General features: G+C 47.4%; 1 protein-coding gene across 5 annotated transcripts in view; it reads right to left on the bottom strand.

Annotated features, from left to right (window-relative positions):
• LOC306640145 (alpha-tectorin) overlaps positions 1–16635 on the bottom strand; it is a 70776-nt gene that overhangs the window by 35236 nt on the left and 18905 nt on the right. For all 5 annotated transcript variants that reach the window (XM_079104100.1, XM_079104099.1, XM_079104103.1 and 2 more), the window contains 4 exons: positions 11166–11736; positions 8708–9300; positions 6770–7343; positions 1279–1880 (listed from right to left, as the gene is read on the bottom strand). In XM_079104100.1, coding sequence (XP_078960226.1) covers positions 1279–1880; positions 6770–7343; positions 8708–9300; positions 11166–11736 — 2340 coding nt within the window. The remainder of the gene's footprint in view (positions 1–1278; positions 1881–6769; positions 7344–8707; positions 9301–11165; positions 11737–16635) is intronic.

Raw genomic sequence — 16635 nt, 5'->3', positions numbered from 1 at the left:
GTCACAAGTGTTCTGAGCGTCACTATGTGCAGGGCACACATGCACCTAACTAAAGATGAGTGAGGTGTGGGTCCTGTCTTTAACAAGCCCATGATTGGAACTGAGACACACACACACACACACACACACACACACACACACACACTAAATACAAGAAGATTAATGCAATAATAGATTCAGGACTACCGAACTGCTAGGAGAGGCACAGAGGAAAACCTCTTGGATTAATATCCAAGAAAGTGAGGAAGAAAGGACACAGAAAGACTGCTGCCTTAGATGCTAGCAGGAATCTTATTTCTATGAATGCAAAGGATGACAGTCTGAGAAGCTGGGACTCTCTTAGTCACAGAAAGTGAAGCAAATCCCAAGGAAAGACACCAGTAGAGTCGCTCAGGGAGCTTGAGCTAGCGTGGTTAGTTTAGTTCAGTTTAGCTGAGAACTGTAAAGACAAAAAGGCATCCCACTGATGAGTTCTGACACAGCCCCGTGAAGATAATGTCAAGAAGGCTGCTGGACAGTTTGTTCATATTTCACATCCTGCTCAGACAAGACAATGAAGGAAGGGCTGGGCCTGTCGCCTGGGCTGCCATCACTGGGCCATTCGAGGAGCAAGCAGAGCTCTACCTCTGCCCTGCTGCTCCTGTCTTCCCAACCAAGGGAGGGCTCTTGGGTGAAAAGGGTAGGACGGGTAGAAAGAGGGGCCTGAAGCCCAGAGAGTAAAGAGATGGCCGTAGATGTGAGCAGGACCCTTGAACTCCAAGATGCCATGGGAGCCAGTGGGGAGGCCAGAAGAGGTGGTGGGGGCCAGAGCAGGCAAGTTCCATTCTGATCTCAAAGCAGGGAAAGGGCAGATTAGGAAGATAGTGCCATCAAGAGCAGCCTAGTCTGGGCTGGGCATGCAACCTCTCACAGCTGAATGACAGCTGGAGGCTAAGCGACTTCCTGAGAATGCACAGAGGTCACCAAGCTAGGTTTCGAATCTGGGCCAATGCTCTCTCCAACAGACCCTACTACAATATGACAAGTATATTTCTGAAACTGGCACTGCTGACAATTTGAGGTCTGCGACTTGGGCAAATTCTTTTTTCTCCCCGAGCCTCCGTTTCCTAGTCTGTAAGATGTGACAGAAATTCACCCAAGTCTGTCTGCTCTGACACACTATGATTTTCTTTGGATGTTGGACCAGCCTGACTCAGCAGCAGCCTACCTACTCAACCAGGGACCCCTGTCCTCATGTACCCCTGGCTCCCTTCTCAAGGTCAGACTGTGGCTACTCACCAACACGGTGTGCTTGTAGGCCCGGTGAATCACAATGCTGTAGCCAAACACAGTCACATCCACCTGCTTGACCCACAAGGCCAGTGATGGGTCCCGGTCCTCATTCTTGGCTGTCACGATGAACTTGGGGAAAGAGTCTGAGCTCGGCCGGCTTCCTGTGGTGCACAGGATGAGTGGACAGCTGGTTTGAAAATCAAAGGGGTAGCCATCAAAGGTAAGGTAGTGGCCGTAGCCTGAGACTATGCAAGAGGCGTCGGTGCGGGGCTGGCAGTAGTACAGGCTGCCCTCCTCCATGCAGTATTCGTCGTCCTTGCAGGGAATGGTCTCACAGTGGACACTGTTGTCTGTGCCATTGCAGTAGCAGAAGATCTGGCAGTCTTGGTCGACCCAGAAGGTCTCATTGGTGGCAAGTTGCTGCCCCTCGAAGTTGCAGCCACACTCACTCCGGGTAACACACTGGCTGCCCTGCAGGGCGTAGCCCTCATCACACTGGCATCCCTCCGAGCAGCTGTCTACACAGATGGGGCCCAGCGCCAGGGTCTCACAGGTTTCTGTGCATGTCATGCACTCCTCGAAATGGCTGTTCTCTGGGCATTCCAGAGCTGAGGGTGGTCAAAGAGAAGACAGGCTTGAGAAAGGGACGGAGGAGAGCAGTGTGCATGCGTGCATTTGCACATGTGTGGCTATCCATGCTTGTGTGGCGTGGTGAGCTCGGTGAACACCATGTGAGGGGCACCATTGTCATCCTCATTGGGGGTCATCAAAGGCCCAGCAAACCCCTCATCCACAGGGGTTAGTGTACTTAGTTTTCCATCTAGAAGATTCTGAGAACACGGGCCCAAATTAAGTACTTGCCACATGCCAGGCACTATCCCACACCCTGTGTTTACCTCATCTCAAAAAGTTGGACAGTGAGGCAGGTCTTACCATCCCTATCCTACAGGAGAGGACCTGGAAGTTCAGTGATTTAACTTATCTAACGAGTAACAGTCAGAAAAGGTTTCAAATCCAAGTCTCCCGATGTAGCATACGTTGTGCTGGGAAGAGCATGTGCTTTGGGACCAGAGACCTGGGGATGCTGTTCTCTTAACTGGCTTGTTGATGTCTCTGAGCTTCAGTATCTTCTTTTATTAAATAAGTGTCATGTTACCTCTAGGATTGCTTTGAAGGCTAATAATCTGGTATATCAAGTCCATTGTGGTCCCAATAGCACGCCCTTTCCCTTGCACGTCCTCCTCTTACACACACAGGCCTTCTGCAGGCATTTTCGCTCTACAGATTCGTTCAAGGTCTCCCTCTTTGCCCTGTGTTTCTCTGCTCCTGGGAGCCTCTGGTCTCCTCCACCTCCTCACCTCCCTCTGCACATGGTCACCCCACACCGATGCTCACCCTTCCCTGCCTGGGCGGCCCCTACACAGCCAACTCCACATTCCATTGCCAACCGCACTTCCTCCCGGGAGCCTTCCTCCACAGATCAAGTCTCAGAGTCACACAAAATGGCATGTGCTGCACACTATGGAGTTCTGGGTAAGCGGCCCATTTCTCTCTATTACTTTGGTTGGTCACAATTTGACAGAATTGTGTTCCAGGAACAGAATCCAGGAGCACAGAAGAAATCTGTCTACAAGATTACAATGTGGTCTAAATATCTGAAAAGGTCCCCACTATTTCCAAGGAAAAGATCTTGCCTTTAGAACTTTCTTTGGCTCTTACACATACCACCATCATTCCTTAATAGTGTTTTACAATCCAAGGACGTGAAGGACACTACAGAGAAATAAATTGCATGGCAATAATAGCTCTGCCCACAAGTGCCAACTCAATGGTTCTGCACTGTGTACTGGAAGCCAATCTTTTTTTCCTCTGGGCTAAAGGACTTTCTCCATTTCAGTTGACTACAATACCATACGGCTTTGGAGTTGAAGGCTAGTTCAGCCCTGGTTATATATGTCTGGGTGGAGGGATTTTCACATTTGTCTCTAAATTATGAATGTTATAACAGTGACTGCAGGTTTATGGTGATAGCAAATAACATGACTTATTTAAATGGCTCTCGCTTTATGACTTATTGTGTTGTCTGAATTTGTCTGAAAGTCTGGAACATACAGACGTGGAGTAATAAAACTTCCCCCAGGCCCTGAAACGACTCTGTGAAATTACTTAATTGGACAGCCTGACTCTTCCAAAGGGAGGGGTGGTAGAAAATTCTGAATGTGGAAGCAGTGGTTGTCTGTCTCTAGACTCAAAGATGGTGCCCCTGATCTGCAGGTGTTAGTCCCACTCCCATTCTGCAGAACTGGACTGTGTTAACCCCTCAGTGCCTGGAGACTTGACGAATCAAGTATGCACACTTCGGCCCTTCTTGACAGACCCAAATGCACAAGGGTAGATGAGACCCCTGGGGGATTTCAAATGTGAGCCCTGGCCCTCTACCCAAGGAAGCCATGTCCCACACGGGCACTGCTGCCCAATCTCTGTCTGCAAAAGGCATTTGTGAGAGATCCCTCTGGTTCACTGGCACACGTGAGGCATCGTGACAAGCTCTTCTCAGCCATCATGATACCCAGGAGAAGAGGGACCACTACCATCATACCAGGCTGACTTGGCACACACAAACTGTGCTCCACACAGTACAAAAACAGTCCAGAACACTTCCCGCAGTTAGGCAACAACCAGATGTGATATGGGGGAGACGTGGCAATTTTGTACCCAAATGAAACACAACTAGAACACAGAGGTGAACATAGGGGTGGAAATCGTGTTAATTAAGATGGGAGATGGGACAAAAGACGATGTTGGAGCTGGTTAGAGAAGGTTTTGGGAAAGCATCATAAGGTCCTGCTACATGGGGTGGCCAAAAGAAATGGTGTGGCCTTCCTGCTAAAGGTAATTTTATAAAAAGGGCATGCTCCCAGAGGTCTCATTTTGGATTCACAGAATCAACTCGTCATGCCTCCCCAGTGTGGGTAAAGCTCATCAGGGACATACTGCCCTCTGCTGAGAGATGGCAGCCACCCAGCCCATCACCTGCTCATTGGACTTACCAAGTTCAGAAATCAGAGATTTCAAAAGACAGGTGTGTGTGCCTGTGTGTGTATATGTGTGTGTGCATATTAATTCTTAGCTCTGTCTATCAAAAGGGCCTAGAGGCAAAGCAAAGACACCCAAGAGCAATGGTTTCTAATAATACCCACATCTTGGTTTCTAATAATATTCCCCACAAAAAGGAATCAGAGCTTCTTAGAGTAATGACTGATTCCAGCATGGGGCAGAGAAGGTTAAGAGATGAATGTGGAGCATCGAGTTATGTCAGAAAGTAAGAAAGTGCTGAGAGAGCGAGTGAGCGAGAGAGAGACATGCCAAAAGGACACAGGAGCCAGTTTAAAGGCCAAATCTGGAACAATTCTGACACCCAAAATAATTGACAAGTATAATGCAAAATAGAAACCATTGGAAAAATAGACTCTATGTCCACATTGATGAGATGAGAGTGAAATGGAGAGAAACAGAGGCGTGAGGGGATGAATGCATGGATGGAAAGACAGAAGGGACGTGAGGGCTCTTGCTTACAGTAGGGTGACAATTGCTGGCTGGAAAAAGCAGAGACATAATGTAGCTGGAAATCCCCATTTGTAATCATCATGCAAAAGACTGATACAAGCAAAAATCAACAACGGACACTGAATCAAGGAGGGGGATTTTGGTGAAGAACAGGATATTTGCATGGTCTTAAAGTATCTCTCCAGTTTGCTGGTTGGTTGCAGGGAAAGCACCCTGACTACATAGCGGGGACATTTGACAACACCTGGATCAGGGGCCCAGCATGCGCATCACCACTGAGGGTGGGCTGGACAGAGTATTCCTCTGCACATGCTGAGTGGGGCTGTGCAGCTGACGCTCAGCATGAGGAAACACCACGTCCAAATGGGGGGGCTTTCTATTACAAGAGAGGAGGCTGTATCCTTCAAAACTGCCAAAATCGTAAGAGATAGAAAAAATGAAGGAATTGTTCCAGATCTGTACCGAGGCCAAAGCAGAAACAAAAACAAGCCATAAAGGACATTACTGAGTTAATTGACAAAACTGGAATATGGATGTTAAATTAGTGTACACATGTCAAGCTTCCTAAGGTTGCTAACCATGCTATGGTTATGTAAGAGACTGAGGAAAACACACACTGAAGATTTAGGTGTAAAGGAATTCTATAGTTGGATCTGAAATGTTCCCCAAGGGCCCATGTATTGAAGGCTTAGTCACCTTTAATTGAAGCTATTGGGAGGGGGGAATTTTGAGAGGTGGGGCCTAGTGAGCTGATCTGGTCACTAACTACAGTTGTGTTCTTAAAGGGGATAGCAGGACCCAACCATTCATCTTCCTCTCTCTTTCATGTGGTATATGGCTTTGCTCCCCCACATGCTCCTTGCCATAGACCCAAAAGCAATGGGGGCAACCAACCATCTACTGAAACCTTCAAAACCAAATAAATCTTCTCACTTTATAAGTTGATTATCTCAGGTGTTTTGTTACAGTGACAGAAAGCTAACACAAGAGGTAACTTACTCTCTAACAGAGAGTATGTACTGAGCACATATGCATTGGTCTCAGTACAGTGCAGTATGTACGCAAATTACTATCAGTTGGAGTAGAGTGGGAAGAGCAAATGAGACAAAATGTTAATGATGGGTTAATCTTGGTAATGAGTAAATGGGTATTCTTGCATCTTTTATGTAACTTCAAAACTATTTCAAAATAAAAACTTAAACAGGAAGAAATGTAATAAGAGAAATAAATAGATATAGAGAATGGAATCACAATGGCCACACTAGTTTTGGTTTAGGACTGAACTCTCTAGTGTGAGAAGGATGTGTGCTAAGGTCCAGGTGAGGCAGTTCCTGCTCCAGACACAGCTGCTCCTCTCTCCTTCTGTGCTACTCCTGATAAGCAAGAGTATTCAGACTCTGCTCTTCCCAGCATTATTCTAAGGACTACTAGTATTGCCACTGCCCTGCTGAGAGGGGTCAAGTACTCTAGGGACAAAACAAAGAGCCAGCAACATGGGATGCACTTAGTGGCCATTGTCAGATTTGCCCCAGGGAGAGGCGCTAATCTCTGCACCCTGAAAGACTCCCTGACCCATCACCTCCTATCAGAATGAATGGAGCCCTTCTTTGCTAAGGGAGAAGGCACCTCCAGAACCATCACAAAGACTTCTAGTCCTTTGACATGCTGTACCCTTTGCTAGATAAAACCGGGACTCAATAGGCCGGCTAACCCATCTGCAACGAAGAGGTATTGTGTAATGAGAAATGAACTTAAAGGTGAGAAACAGTGCGCTTTGGGACCAGGAGCCTGCTGGAGGGCACAGGGGACTGGGGAAGGTATTCCCAGGCATTCGTTTGCCCTTGAGCTCAGTCCCACCAAGAAGAGGAGTCCTGATAAGAAGGTGGGGTGTGGCGCGGATCCCCCTCCCACGGGACGCAGCCCGACTTACGGCAGAAGTCGTAGGTCCGCCAGGGTCCCACCTCCACGTCGGCGTTCTTGCAAGCGCTGGCATAGCGGGCCACGGAGTCGCAGAGTTCCGACTCATTGCCCCCGCTCTGGCACAGGCGGAAAAGGCAGGTGCGGTAGTAGGCGGTGACGTTGACCACCCCGTGGCACTCCAGAAAGGAGCTGTTGGAGGGGTCGTTGATGATGCCGCACCTGGAGCGGCTCCGGTAAAACTTGAGCAGCTCCGAGTCATTGTTGCAGGCCTTCAGCAGGTCCCCACACTCCCCGTTGCAGATCTCCTCGAACGTGGTCCAGCTTTCCAGAAATACCGCCAAGTTGTCCGTGCACTTGCCGTTGGGCAGGCAGAACTCGTCACTGGCGTTGGCATTGAAGAAGCCACACAAGCCCCCGGTGCAGTTGAAGTAGGCGGTGGACAGCCGGATGTGCAACAGGCCTGTGTCCGAGTACTGCACGCTCACCACGCCCTTGGACTCCACGGTGGTGCTGTTTTTGTTCCGATAAATCTCCAGCTTCCCCGAAGGATGGAAAAAAGGTAATTCCACTTCCTGACCATTCAACTGAAAAATCAAAGCGCTGTCATCAATTCCGTAGGCACACAGTGTACCCACCATTTCTGAGGCTGTGGAATGAAGACACAGCTCTGCCGGGTGACTAGTTCTTTGAGAAATACCAAGAAGCTGATGGTCTATGGAAACCACAACTGTTTTTTCATGACTTCTTTTTTTTTTTTTTCTTTTGAAACTCTCATTTGCTCTTTATCTATGTGCATTCTAGACCCTAAGCTAGCGCCAAACAAACAAAATTGAAATGTGAGCAAAAATTGTCTCACATCTACAGCCCCTCCTGCTGCCTGGCATCTCCACGTGGGCACCTCTTCACAGACAGCTGTCTTTCCCCCGCACCTTTCTGGCTCCATTTTTCTCTTTAAGTCTTGCATTTCCTATGTATCAGTCCCTTGGGGCATGTAGAGTATATCTAATGATCTAACTGTCCATCACCCATCTATCTCTCACTATTCTTTTACTAAATGAATCTCTGTCAGTGGGAACCCGAACAGAGCCCTTTCAGTTGGTGGCTGTGTATTTTATGACCCCCTTGGACTGTACTGGGTTGATGTTTGTTTTTTAGACCAGACATCACATGATACGCAAAGTGCATGTTAGCCTGGAGGCCAGAAATCACCCTCTCCATATCCCAGCTATGCCTCAGTTAGCTGGGGGGCCCTCACTTGGCCCTTTGGGATTTTCATATGAAAATAAATAGTTGACTCCTAAGATTCCTTCTAGAACTAATGATCTGAGTCTGGATGCCTAGCAATAGGTATTTTAGACCAGGTCAGAGGGAGGGAGAGAACTACTGATCTGAGTCTGGATACCTAGCAATGGGTATTTAGACCAGGTCAGAGGGAAGGAGGCACCAAGGTAGACATCCTTTAGATTACTCCATATGGTTTCTCATCTACAGGTAGGAGAATTAGTACAGTACAAGGTTAAGAGATTCTGGAGCCAGCCTGTGTGGGCTGGAATCCCATTTTGTGACTGTGTGTCCCTGGGGAAAGTTACTTAGCCTCTCTGGAACTCAGTTTGATCATCTGTAAAATGAGGGTAATGACATTATCTGCTGCATAAGATTAAGTATGATAGTGCTTAGGAAGGGTCTAGACGAGTGATTGGCACACAGTTGGCATTCTATCAGCATTTGCTCCTGCAGAGACCAAGTCCTGTTCTATGTAATTCAAGAAATTCCAGCTTTGCTCCATCGCTCCTCGGAGATTAGTGCTGTTCATGAGAAGACGCTCCCATTTGGCAGCCATCCCTTTCCTAGAACCCACTTTCTCAGAGGGAGAAAACCTGATGAGAAGGGCAAGTTCTCAGGCTCAACGAGACTCGGCCAAGACCTGAAAGGGACCAAGGAGTCTTACCTTGACTTCCGAAGCCCCGACTCCACCGATCTTGACTTCCTGGTCAGCCACCAGGATCCGCACACCCCGTAGCCAAGCAGGCCCCGCATCTGGCTTCTTCTTGTTGATGTCGATTTCCAAGTACTCGGGTCGCTCAGGGCAGGTCTTCAGGAGGGTGTAGGAGAACTCGGAAGGGAAGGCGTAGGCGGCGCCGTCGAATGTGTGCAGCACCTGGTTCTGGCTGAGCAGGCACACGGTCTCCCGCTTGGGGAAGCAGCCCTGGTAGCCGTCCTCCACGGCGCACACCTCCCCGCTGCGGCAGGTCTTGTTGAAGCAGTACACGTCCCCGCCCTCTTCGCACAGGCACTGCACGGTGCAGTTGGCGGTGGCCCAGAAGAACTCCCCCATGGTGTAGTAATGGCCGTCGAAGTCGCAGCCGCACTTGTGCAGCGGGACGCATTGGCTGGTGCTGAGGACGAAGCCCTCGTTGCACTCGCAGCCCTCAGTGCACGGCGTGGCGCAGTTCTGAGAAGCAGTCAGGTCCGAGCACGTGTCGGGGCAGCTGCTGGTGCACACGGAATAGTGGCTGAAACTGGGGCACTGCACGGTGGACACTGACGCAAGGGAAAGGAAGAGAGTGTGGTCACAAAGTGAGTGGACGCGGAGGCCCAACCAGCCAGAATCCGACAAGCACAGGGACCCGGAGAAAGGATGTTTCTTCCTCATCTTCCAGGTCCTATCCCCAGGGCCACGTGGCCACTCATTTGGAGAAGACAGACTGAAAGCGACATCTGTAACAACCAGCTCAATTGCTTTCCTAATAACAGAGCGCCATGGTTGGATTGTGAATTTTACTTGAATTTGATCATCACTGAAGTTAAACTTCAGGTTACTTTTGGTACTAGACTAACAATATAGAGCAACTACTTGGTGATCTACAATCGTCAAGATGTTCCCAGATCTTCAACAGATGGACATATGAGCTGACCTGATTTTAAAGAAGAACCGGCTCATTCTTAGAAGGAAATAAATGCCACTTTTAGGAGAAACGGAAAATGTAACTGTTAGGGGAGTAATTTCACCTAGGGAGGTACTTAAAATACCTAGGTGTGATAAAGGAGATGGCAGAAATGAATTCTCTGGGAGTATTAAATATTAGAAAGAACCCCAGATGATAGCTGCAAAGATCATGTGCCTTATTCCTCCAGGAAGTTGGGATAGGAGCTTAGAAACCTTCTATTCTTATTTTAAGAACATCTGAGACTCCATAAATGTTTCAGTCTGGTTGAATCCAGCAGGCAGGGGCTCAGGGGCCTAGTAAACTAGCTCTCTGAGTGAAATATAATTCATCCCACTAAAGTGAGAAGAGAGAAGTGTGGAAGATGGGAAAGTAGTGCTACTAGAAAAAAAAAAAATATAGCCATTCTACGTAAAAATTTAGTTAGGCAGTTTGAATGCACTTGGATTATATAAGGAGCAGAGAGAAGCTGTATTCAATCTCAACTTGACTCATGATATGACTGCTCTGGGCATAATAGAGTCTAGTCAGTCACATAGCAAGAAAAAATATACTGTCACTTAGTAGTTTGACCAATACTCTAAGATTTGAATCTGATCGGTGATGATTTATGTGAATACAACCTATACTTCCAGGGGATAAAATCTCTCTGGCTTTGGAACTTAGAGAAACTTTTACATCTTCTTATCTCCATAGCACTCTCAAATGCATGTATTACAATTTTCTGTTTACTCACATGGAGGAAACCCAGGATCACAAAGGAAACAAAATGTGTTGGCTGTTTTTGTTTTGTTTAAAAAGTGTACATAACTAGGAAAAGAAGGTGATTTAAATGGGATTGGGGGGATGGGCAGTGAGACAACTAAATGGTTCATCCAGAAGTGTAATTCAAAAGAACCTGGATCTTCCCCAAACTTGGGGCTTCTAACTGCTCTTAGCATTTCAGAAAAAGGACTCCTTTATTGGTATAGTCTACTTACTCTCTGTAGCCCTTTCTTTGATCAGCATCTCAAGTGAGATGCTCTAGAGCAAAGGACACAAACTTTTTAAGGGGACTGAACGTGCCAAGGAGCAATGGAGGCGGATTCCATTTGGGAGGCCAACCATTTTCCTGAGGCAGTGTCTGCACCTGCTCAGCAGCCACCTCCACTCCTGGAAAACCGCCTTCTGGCTCAGCCGCCCCCTGCTATGGGGCCTCCCTCCAGCCATGAGTTTCCTACCATTCATTTCCTGTTTCCAGATCATTTTTGTTCATCAATGAGTTCTTGTTTCCTGGCTCTGCTATCAGGCGAGAGAAAAGTAAAGATCCTTTTGCAGTTCATTCTTTATAACTTGTGACATTTCACCTCACCCTCACTGGTGGGCCCCAAGTCTTAACAAGGGCATTTGGAGGAGCCCTGAAACCCTGTCCCTGCCCCCTGCTCAAGAAAGACCTTTCGCCGGGATGGGAGGCCAGCTTACCACACCCAGTCTGGATTCGCCAGTCTCCGATTGGGATGCCGAGGGCTTGGCACACGAGAGCATAGGCCTGGATGGCTTGACAGAGGAGCGTGCCATTGTCCCTCACGCTGCACAGGTCATACACGCAGCTGTGCACGAAGGCAGTGGGATCCACAACGGTGCCACACTCCCACAGGGGGCCGTCCGTCTTGTTGAGGAAGCCACAGTAGTCAGAGCCAAAGTAGAGGGTTTCGGCGGCAGCGTCACACTGGGTACAGTTGTCCACACAGCCCGAGTCGCACTTCCAGTCCACGTGATAGACACGCCAGCTCTCGCCCAAGTCTAGCACAGACATGGCGGGCCTGCCATCGGGGCGGAGGAAGTCATCCAGCGGGTTTTTATTATAGTTCCCACAGAGCCCACAGGTGGAGTTGATATAAGAACCTGGGACGGAAATGGAGGCGTAGTGCTGGCCATCGAACGTCACTAGGAGCCCAAAATCTGTTTCCACAGCAGTAGACATGCCACTCTGGTAGATTTTCACTGCCCCCAAGTCTAAGGTGACAGGCAAAGAAGTCACTAGGTCATTAACCTGCCAACAACAGTAACAGTGAAAGGCAGGTGAGCAGGTGCCTAGGCAATGGCTTCCAGTGGAGGTCAGGAAAGGAGGGCAGAGCAACTTGTGTTCCAGAGACAGTGACCACCCAAACATCCAGGCTACAGTGGGCTTACCTCTTACTATGGCAAATGCCTGGAAGAAAATTCTAGAGAGCAGCTGGATGTGGGCCAGTCGAGTACTATGCATTTGAACTGTGATAGCTGTGACATTTCTCGTGCCACTGTGACGGCCTCTGGGGACTGGGTGGTGGTTATCTGATCCTGGCTGGCTCTCGGTCAGTTCCAGGACTTTTCTTGAAAGGCTCATCACCTTGGATTTCCTCTTTATTCCTCTAAAGATCCATTAAGTCTCAGGTGTCACACATTTTCCATGACCCCATTACTGCCCTTCATAGTCACCGACCCTCCTCCTAGCTGAAATGTGGATAGACCAACTGCCGGACTCAGCTGAGCTTTGAGGCTACCCTGGCACTATTCTCTGTTTTGTCCTGTACCTTCCTGATATTAGAACTATGTTATTTGATTACTTAACAACAACAACAAATTTGAACTCCTGCTAGATACCAAGCACTATGTCAGGAACTGAGAAGTATAAGATTAAAAAATAACAATTATTCTGCTCCTTGAGGAGCTCTCAGCCTACTGCAGAAGAAGAACACAAATAGATATTTATAGTAGATGGTTTAAAATATAAATCGATAGCTGATGCAATGGGAGAACAGTAAATGAACATTTAATCCAGCCTAGGGGAACCATATAAGGTTTTTAGAGGCAGTTAAATCTGATCTGGGTTTTTAAAGGTAAACAGAAGTGGTCAAAGGAAGATCAAGAATGGGGGTGGGATAGAGAATTCCAGGACAGCAGAATAAAGGCAGGGTGTTAGAGGAAGCTATGTGATCTGGGATAGGCATCAGGTGTTCTAGACTTCAGGGAGAACATGTGGCTAGAGATGAAGCTGAAGACTCAGGCCAAGTCCAGTCATCCTGCAAATATCTTGTTAGGCCTTCCTGTAGTCAAGCACTGTTTTAAGAGTCGGAAATGCCTGCCTCATGGAACCTGTATTTTAGCTGGGGAGACCAACAACAGACAAATGTGTAAAATATTTAATTATGTCAGATAAGTGTTATGCAGAAAAATATCAAGCAAGGATTTGGACTGCAAGAGCTAAGGACAAGGGTCTCTAATTTTAAAAAGGATTATCAGGGAAGAGCTCTGTAGGAAGAGGAATTTTGAGATGATGGAGCAGCTGTGATGTTATCTTCAGTGAGAAGGGCTCACAAGGAGGGACCAGGGGTCTTCAGGTAGGAGTGAGCAGGGGGCCCAGTGTAACTGGAGCAGAGAGAACAGGAGAGGGCTGTGGTAGCTGATGTCAAAAGCAGAACAGTAGCACGACAGGGAGGGCTCGTCAGCCTCTGTAAAGACTTTGATTCTGAGCAAGACGTAGAACCAAGAGGGTGGTTAGAGAAAAGGAGCAATACAAGCTGACTTCTGCTTTACAGGAATCACTCTGACTTCTGAGTTGAGAGTAGACTGTGGAGGGCCTTTTAACCAGGTTAAAAACAAAGCAGAAAAACACAACACAAGGCTTGAACTTCTACTGTGCAGGAGAGCCTCTGAAAGTTTAAAGCAGGAAATGATACAGTGAGATTTGCATTTTAGAAAGTCCACACTGGCCAGCATGAAGCACTTATTGAATGAAGTCAAAGTGAGAAGAAAGGAACCCAGGCAGGAAACTGCTGCAAGAGTGGAGGGGGAGGATAAAGATGAGAGCCCAGGCTAGACATGTATGGGAAGGTGGAGGCACAAGCTTAAGCAGCCCACTCAGCTGGCCCTAGTGGGAATGAGAAACGGGGAAGAATCAAAAGAGAGTCCCAGGTGGCTAAACAATATGAGCAGGTGGCTTGAAAAGCTTTCAAAAGAGAGAGAGAGAAAGTGAATTTTCTTGTTTGCATTTACCATGCCTAGCATCTATAGACTCTCACACTCACAGGCTGGGATGGAATGATTAGTCCTAGAACAGCCCTCAGTGGGCTTGGCTGTAAGTGCAAATCTACTTTCCGGGCTGACCTGACCTATACTTGTTTCCAGTGCCACTGCTGCTACTTTCTGAGTTGTATTGGAGATGAGAGAGTAGACATGCAAATATTGCTTCCAAGATTTACCGTAGCAGACACCACATGCAACTCTCAGATGGGTAGTTTACCCTCATCAGAATTACCCTCAATGGTCCATTCACAGCAATGTAGGCTTTTGCTAATATGCACTCAAGACTCTTTCCACTTCCACCCATTACCCAGTTCCAAAACTGCTACCACATTTTCAGGCATTTATCATAGCAACACCCCACTCCTGGTACCAGTCTTCTGTCTTAGTCTGTTTGAGCTACTATAACAAAACACCATAAAAAGTTGTATTTCTCACAGTTCTAGAGCCTGCGAAGTCCAAGATTAGGGTGCCAATCAATTCAGTGTCTATGAGAGCTAATTTTTTGGTTCATAGATGGTACCTTTCACACTGTATCCTCACATGACAGAGCAAATAAGCTCCCTATGACCTTGTATAAGGGCTCTAATCCCATTTAAGAGAACTCCAGACTCATGACCTAATCACCTCCCAAGGACCCAACTCCTGATACCATTACCTTGGGAGTTTCACATTCATATGAATGTGAAGGAACATAAATATTCAGATGGTAGCAGTGGAAAAGGGGGGCAAGTAAAATAGTCTTTAGAAAGAAATCGTCCTGAAGAGAGCCAGTAGGAAGAAAAACCAAGGAGTTTGTTAATCATCCTTATCTCGAGGCTGAGTTGGTCAAAAAGGGGGAGAAAAGTTGTGCCATGAAGGAAGGACAGCTGGTAGAGTCTGGAAGAATTATTCTGCATTGTGAGAGGGAGAAATCCTGCCCAAGGTTTGTAGAATTTTAAATGCCAGATACAGTGCTTAGTGCACTCCTGTCCTCTTGAACTCCCACTGACAAAGGACAAAGTCTTGTGTTTCTAAAAACAGAGGCTGTGGTGTAGGCAGGCTCTGGGTATTGCAAAGTTCCCCTGGCTTCCTGAATCTGTGCTCCCACTCTGACCTCACACCTGTGTTGGCTGTAGATGTCAGTAACATCCCAGTTGAGTGTCAGGGCACTTCCCTTACACTCCTCACTAATTAGTCACTGGGCTTGTGTCCCACAGTGCTCGGCACAAGAGCTCTGGGACAAGTCTTATCCTGATGCATGACTTTTTGTTTCCTCCCTCCAGGCCCGGGCCTCTCCCTTAATCAACCAACAGTAGATGAACCTCACCTCTTTGCTCTCCCTTCTCCTCCCTTATTCTAGCCACTTCCCTCTGAGGTAGGGTCTCTCCAGGATGTGGGCAGGGTGAGGTGAGGAGAGTAAAGAGGAATCACAGAAGCAGAGGTCTTAGAATGGAGAAATCTCAGTGGGAAGAGCCACGTGGAGCCAGCATGTACTGAGTGCACCAGGCTTTGAACTGAACCTTGCACGTGACTGTTCTACTTAAATCTCATGACAAATTTAAAGGTCCTCATTATGTTCCCTCTTTATAGATGAGAAAACTGAGGATAAGAGATGGTGTGACTCGGAGGAGGCAGGACCCAACTCCTGCCATTTGTGCTCCAAAGCCAAGTTCTCATCAGGGCTCCCTGCTGTCTCTGTCCCAGTGCTGAAGAGAGGCAGCGATTCTGGACCACAGCCCAAGTGTACTTTCCAAACAACCCAACTACCCCCATTTTACAGATGAAGAAAATGAAAGTCAAAGAGGCTACTGGGCTGGCAGTGGCAGCACAGGGACTTGGGCAGGTTCCACCCCAGAGTCTGAGCTCTTTGTTACTATGGCCTAGTTGACCTTGGCTCCCTTTCTATTGGGGTCACTTCAGTGAGAAATAGGAAAATCTACAAGTATTAGCTAGAAGGAGGTCTTTGTTACATATGGATTTTGAGTTATGTTGCCTTTCTCTGGCCTCATTAGCATATGCAATTCTAAGTTGTTTATGTTGTTATCTGAGAACGGTTTAACAGGGGGAAAATCTCTAGTGAGAACACACCTCTAACCCCAGCATCTGGAGACAGGGTTGGAGAAAGGGGGCTCATAGTTTGGAAGGACAGAGCTTGGCATCCATTCCCAGCCTGACACAATGTGGTTGAAGGAGACAGTGGCCTCCCAGGCATCTGGGGCTCCTTCCTGCTTTCCAGTCCTCTCCCTGCCTGTCCCCACATCACCCTGGGTCAGGGCTCTGCCTTCCATCCAGCCACTGTCCCCAGCAGAGCAGGTGTATTCAAAGACACTAGAAACCATTTGGCAAAAGGAAAAGGCAGCCATTGTTAGCCTGCAGTTGGAGTCACATAACCTTTTCTTTCTGAAACATTTATATTCACATCCACATCTCCCTGTCGCTACAGAAAATTGAGGAATCCGTGCCCTACGCCTGGACGATGGAACAGAGCCACACAAAATTAGCAGAGCTGCTGGGCCTGAAAGAAATGACAGTGCCCCTTTATTTCTGGGGCAAAAAAAAAAGTCTGACTGTGAGCGAAAAAGAATTTTAATCAAAATGGAAAGTAGGAATAAAGCATGAAGCTTTCTTTTTCCACTACAAATATCATCCACATCATCTTCACAATACAGGCAAAGTAGAGGAAAGCTAGTGAAGATGTGTAGCTTGAAAGGTTAGCAGCTACCTATAGAGAAAGGATAGTGCTCAACAGCACAATATAAATTTCAAATGGAGAATCTCCAAACTTTTGTAACTGAACTCTGAGCTTTGATTTGATATACAGGGCTCTCCCTAGAGAGACTAACCAAATAACAAGCAAATTGGCATTTCAGGAACAGGAAGGGCTCACTTTCCTAATTATGAGACTATT

This window comes from Sciurus vulgaris, assembly GCF_902686455.1.
Source record: "Sciurus vulgaris genome assembly, chromosome: 11".
NCBI classification, from domain to species: domain Eukaryota; kingdom Metazoa; phylum Chordata; class Mammalia; order Rodentia; family Sciuridae; genus Sciurus; species Sciurus vulgaris.
This window is presented reverse-complemented; position numbering and strand designations above follow the sequence as displayed.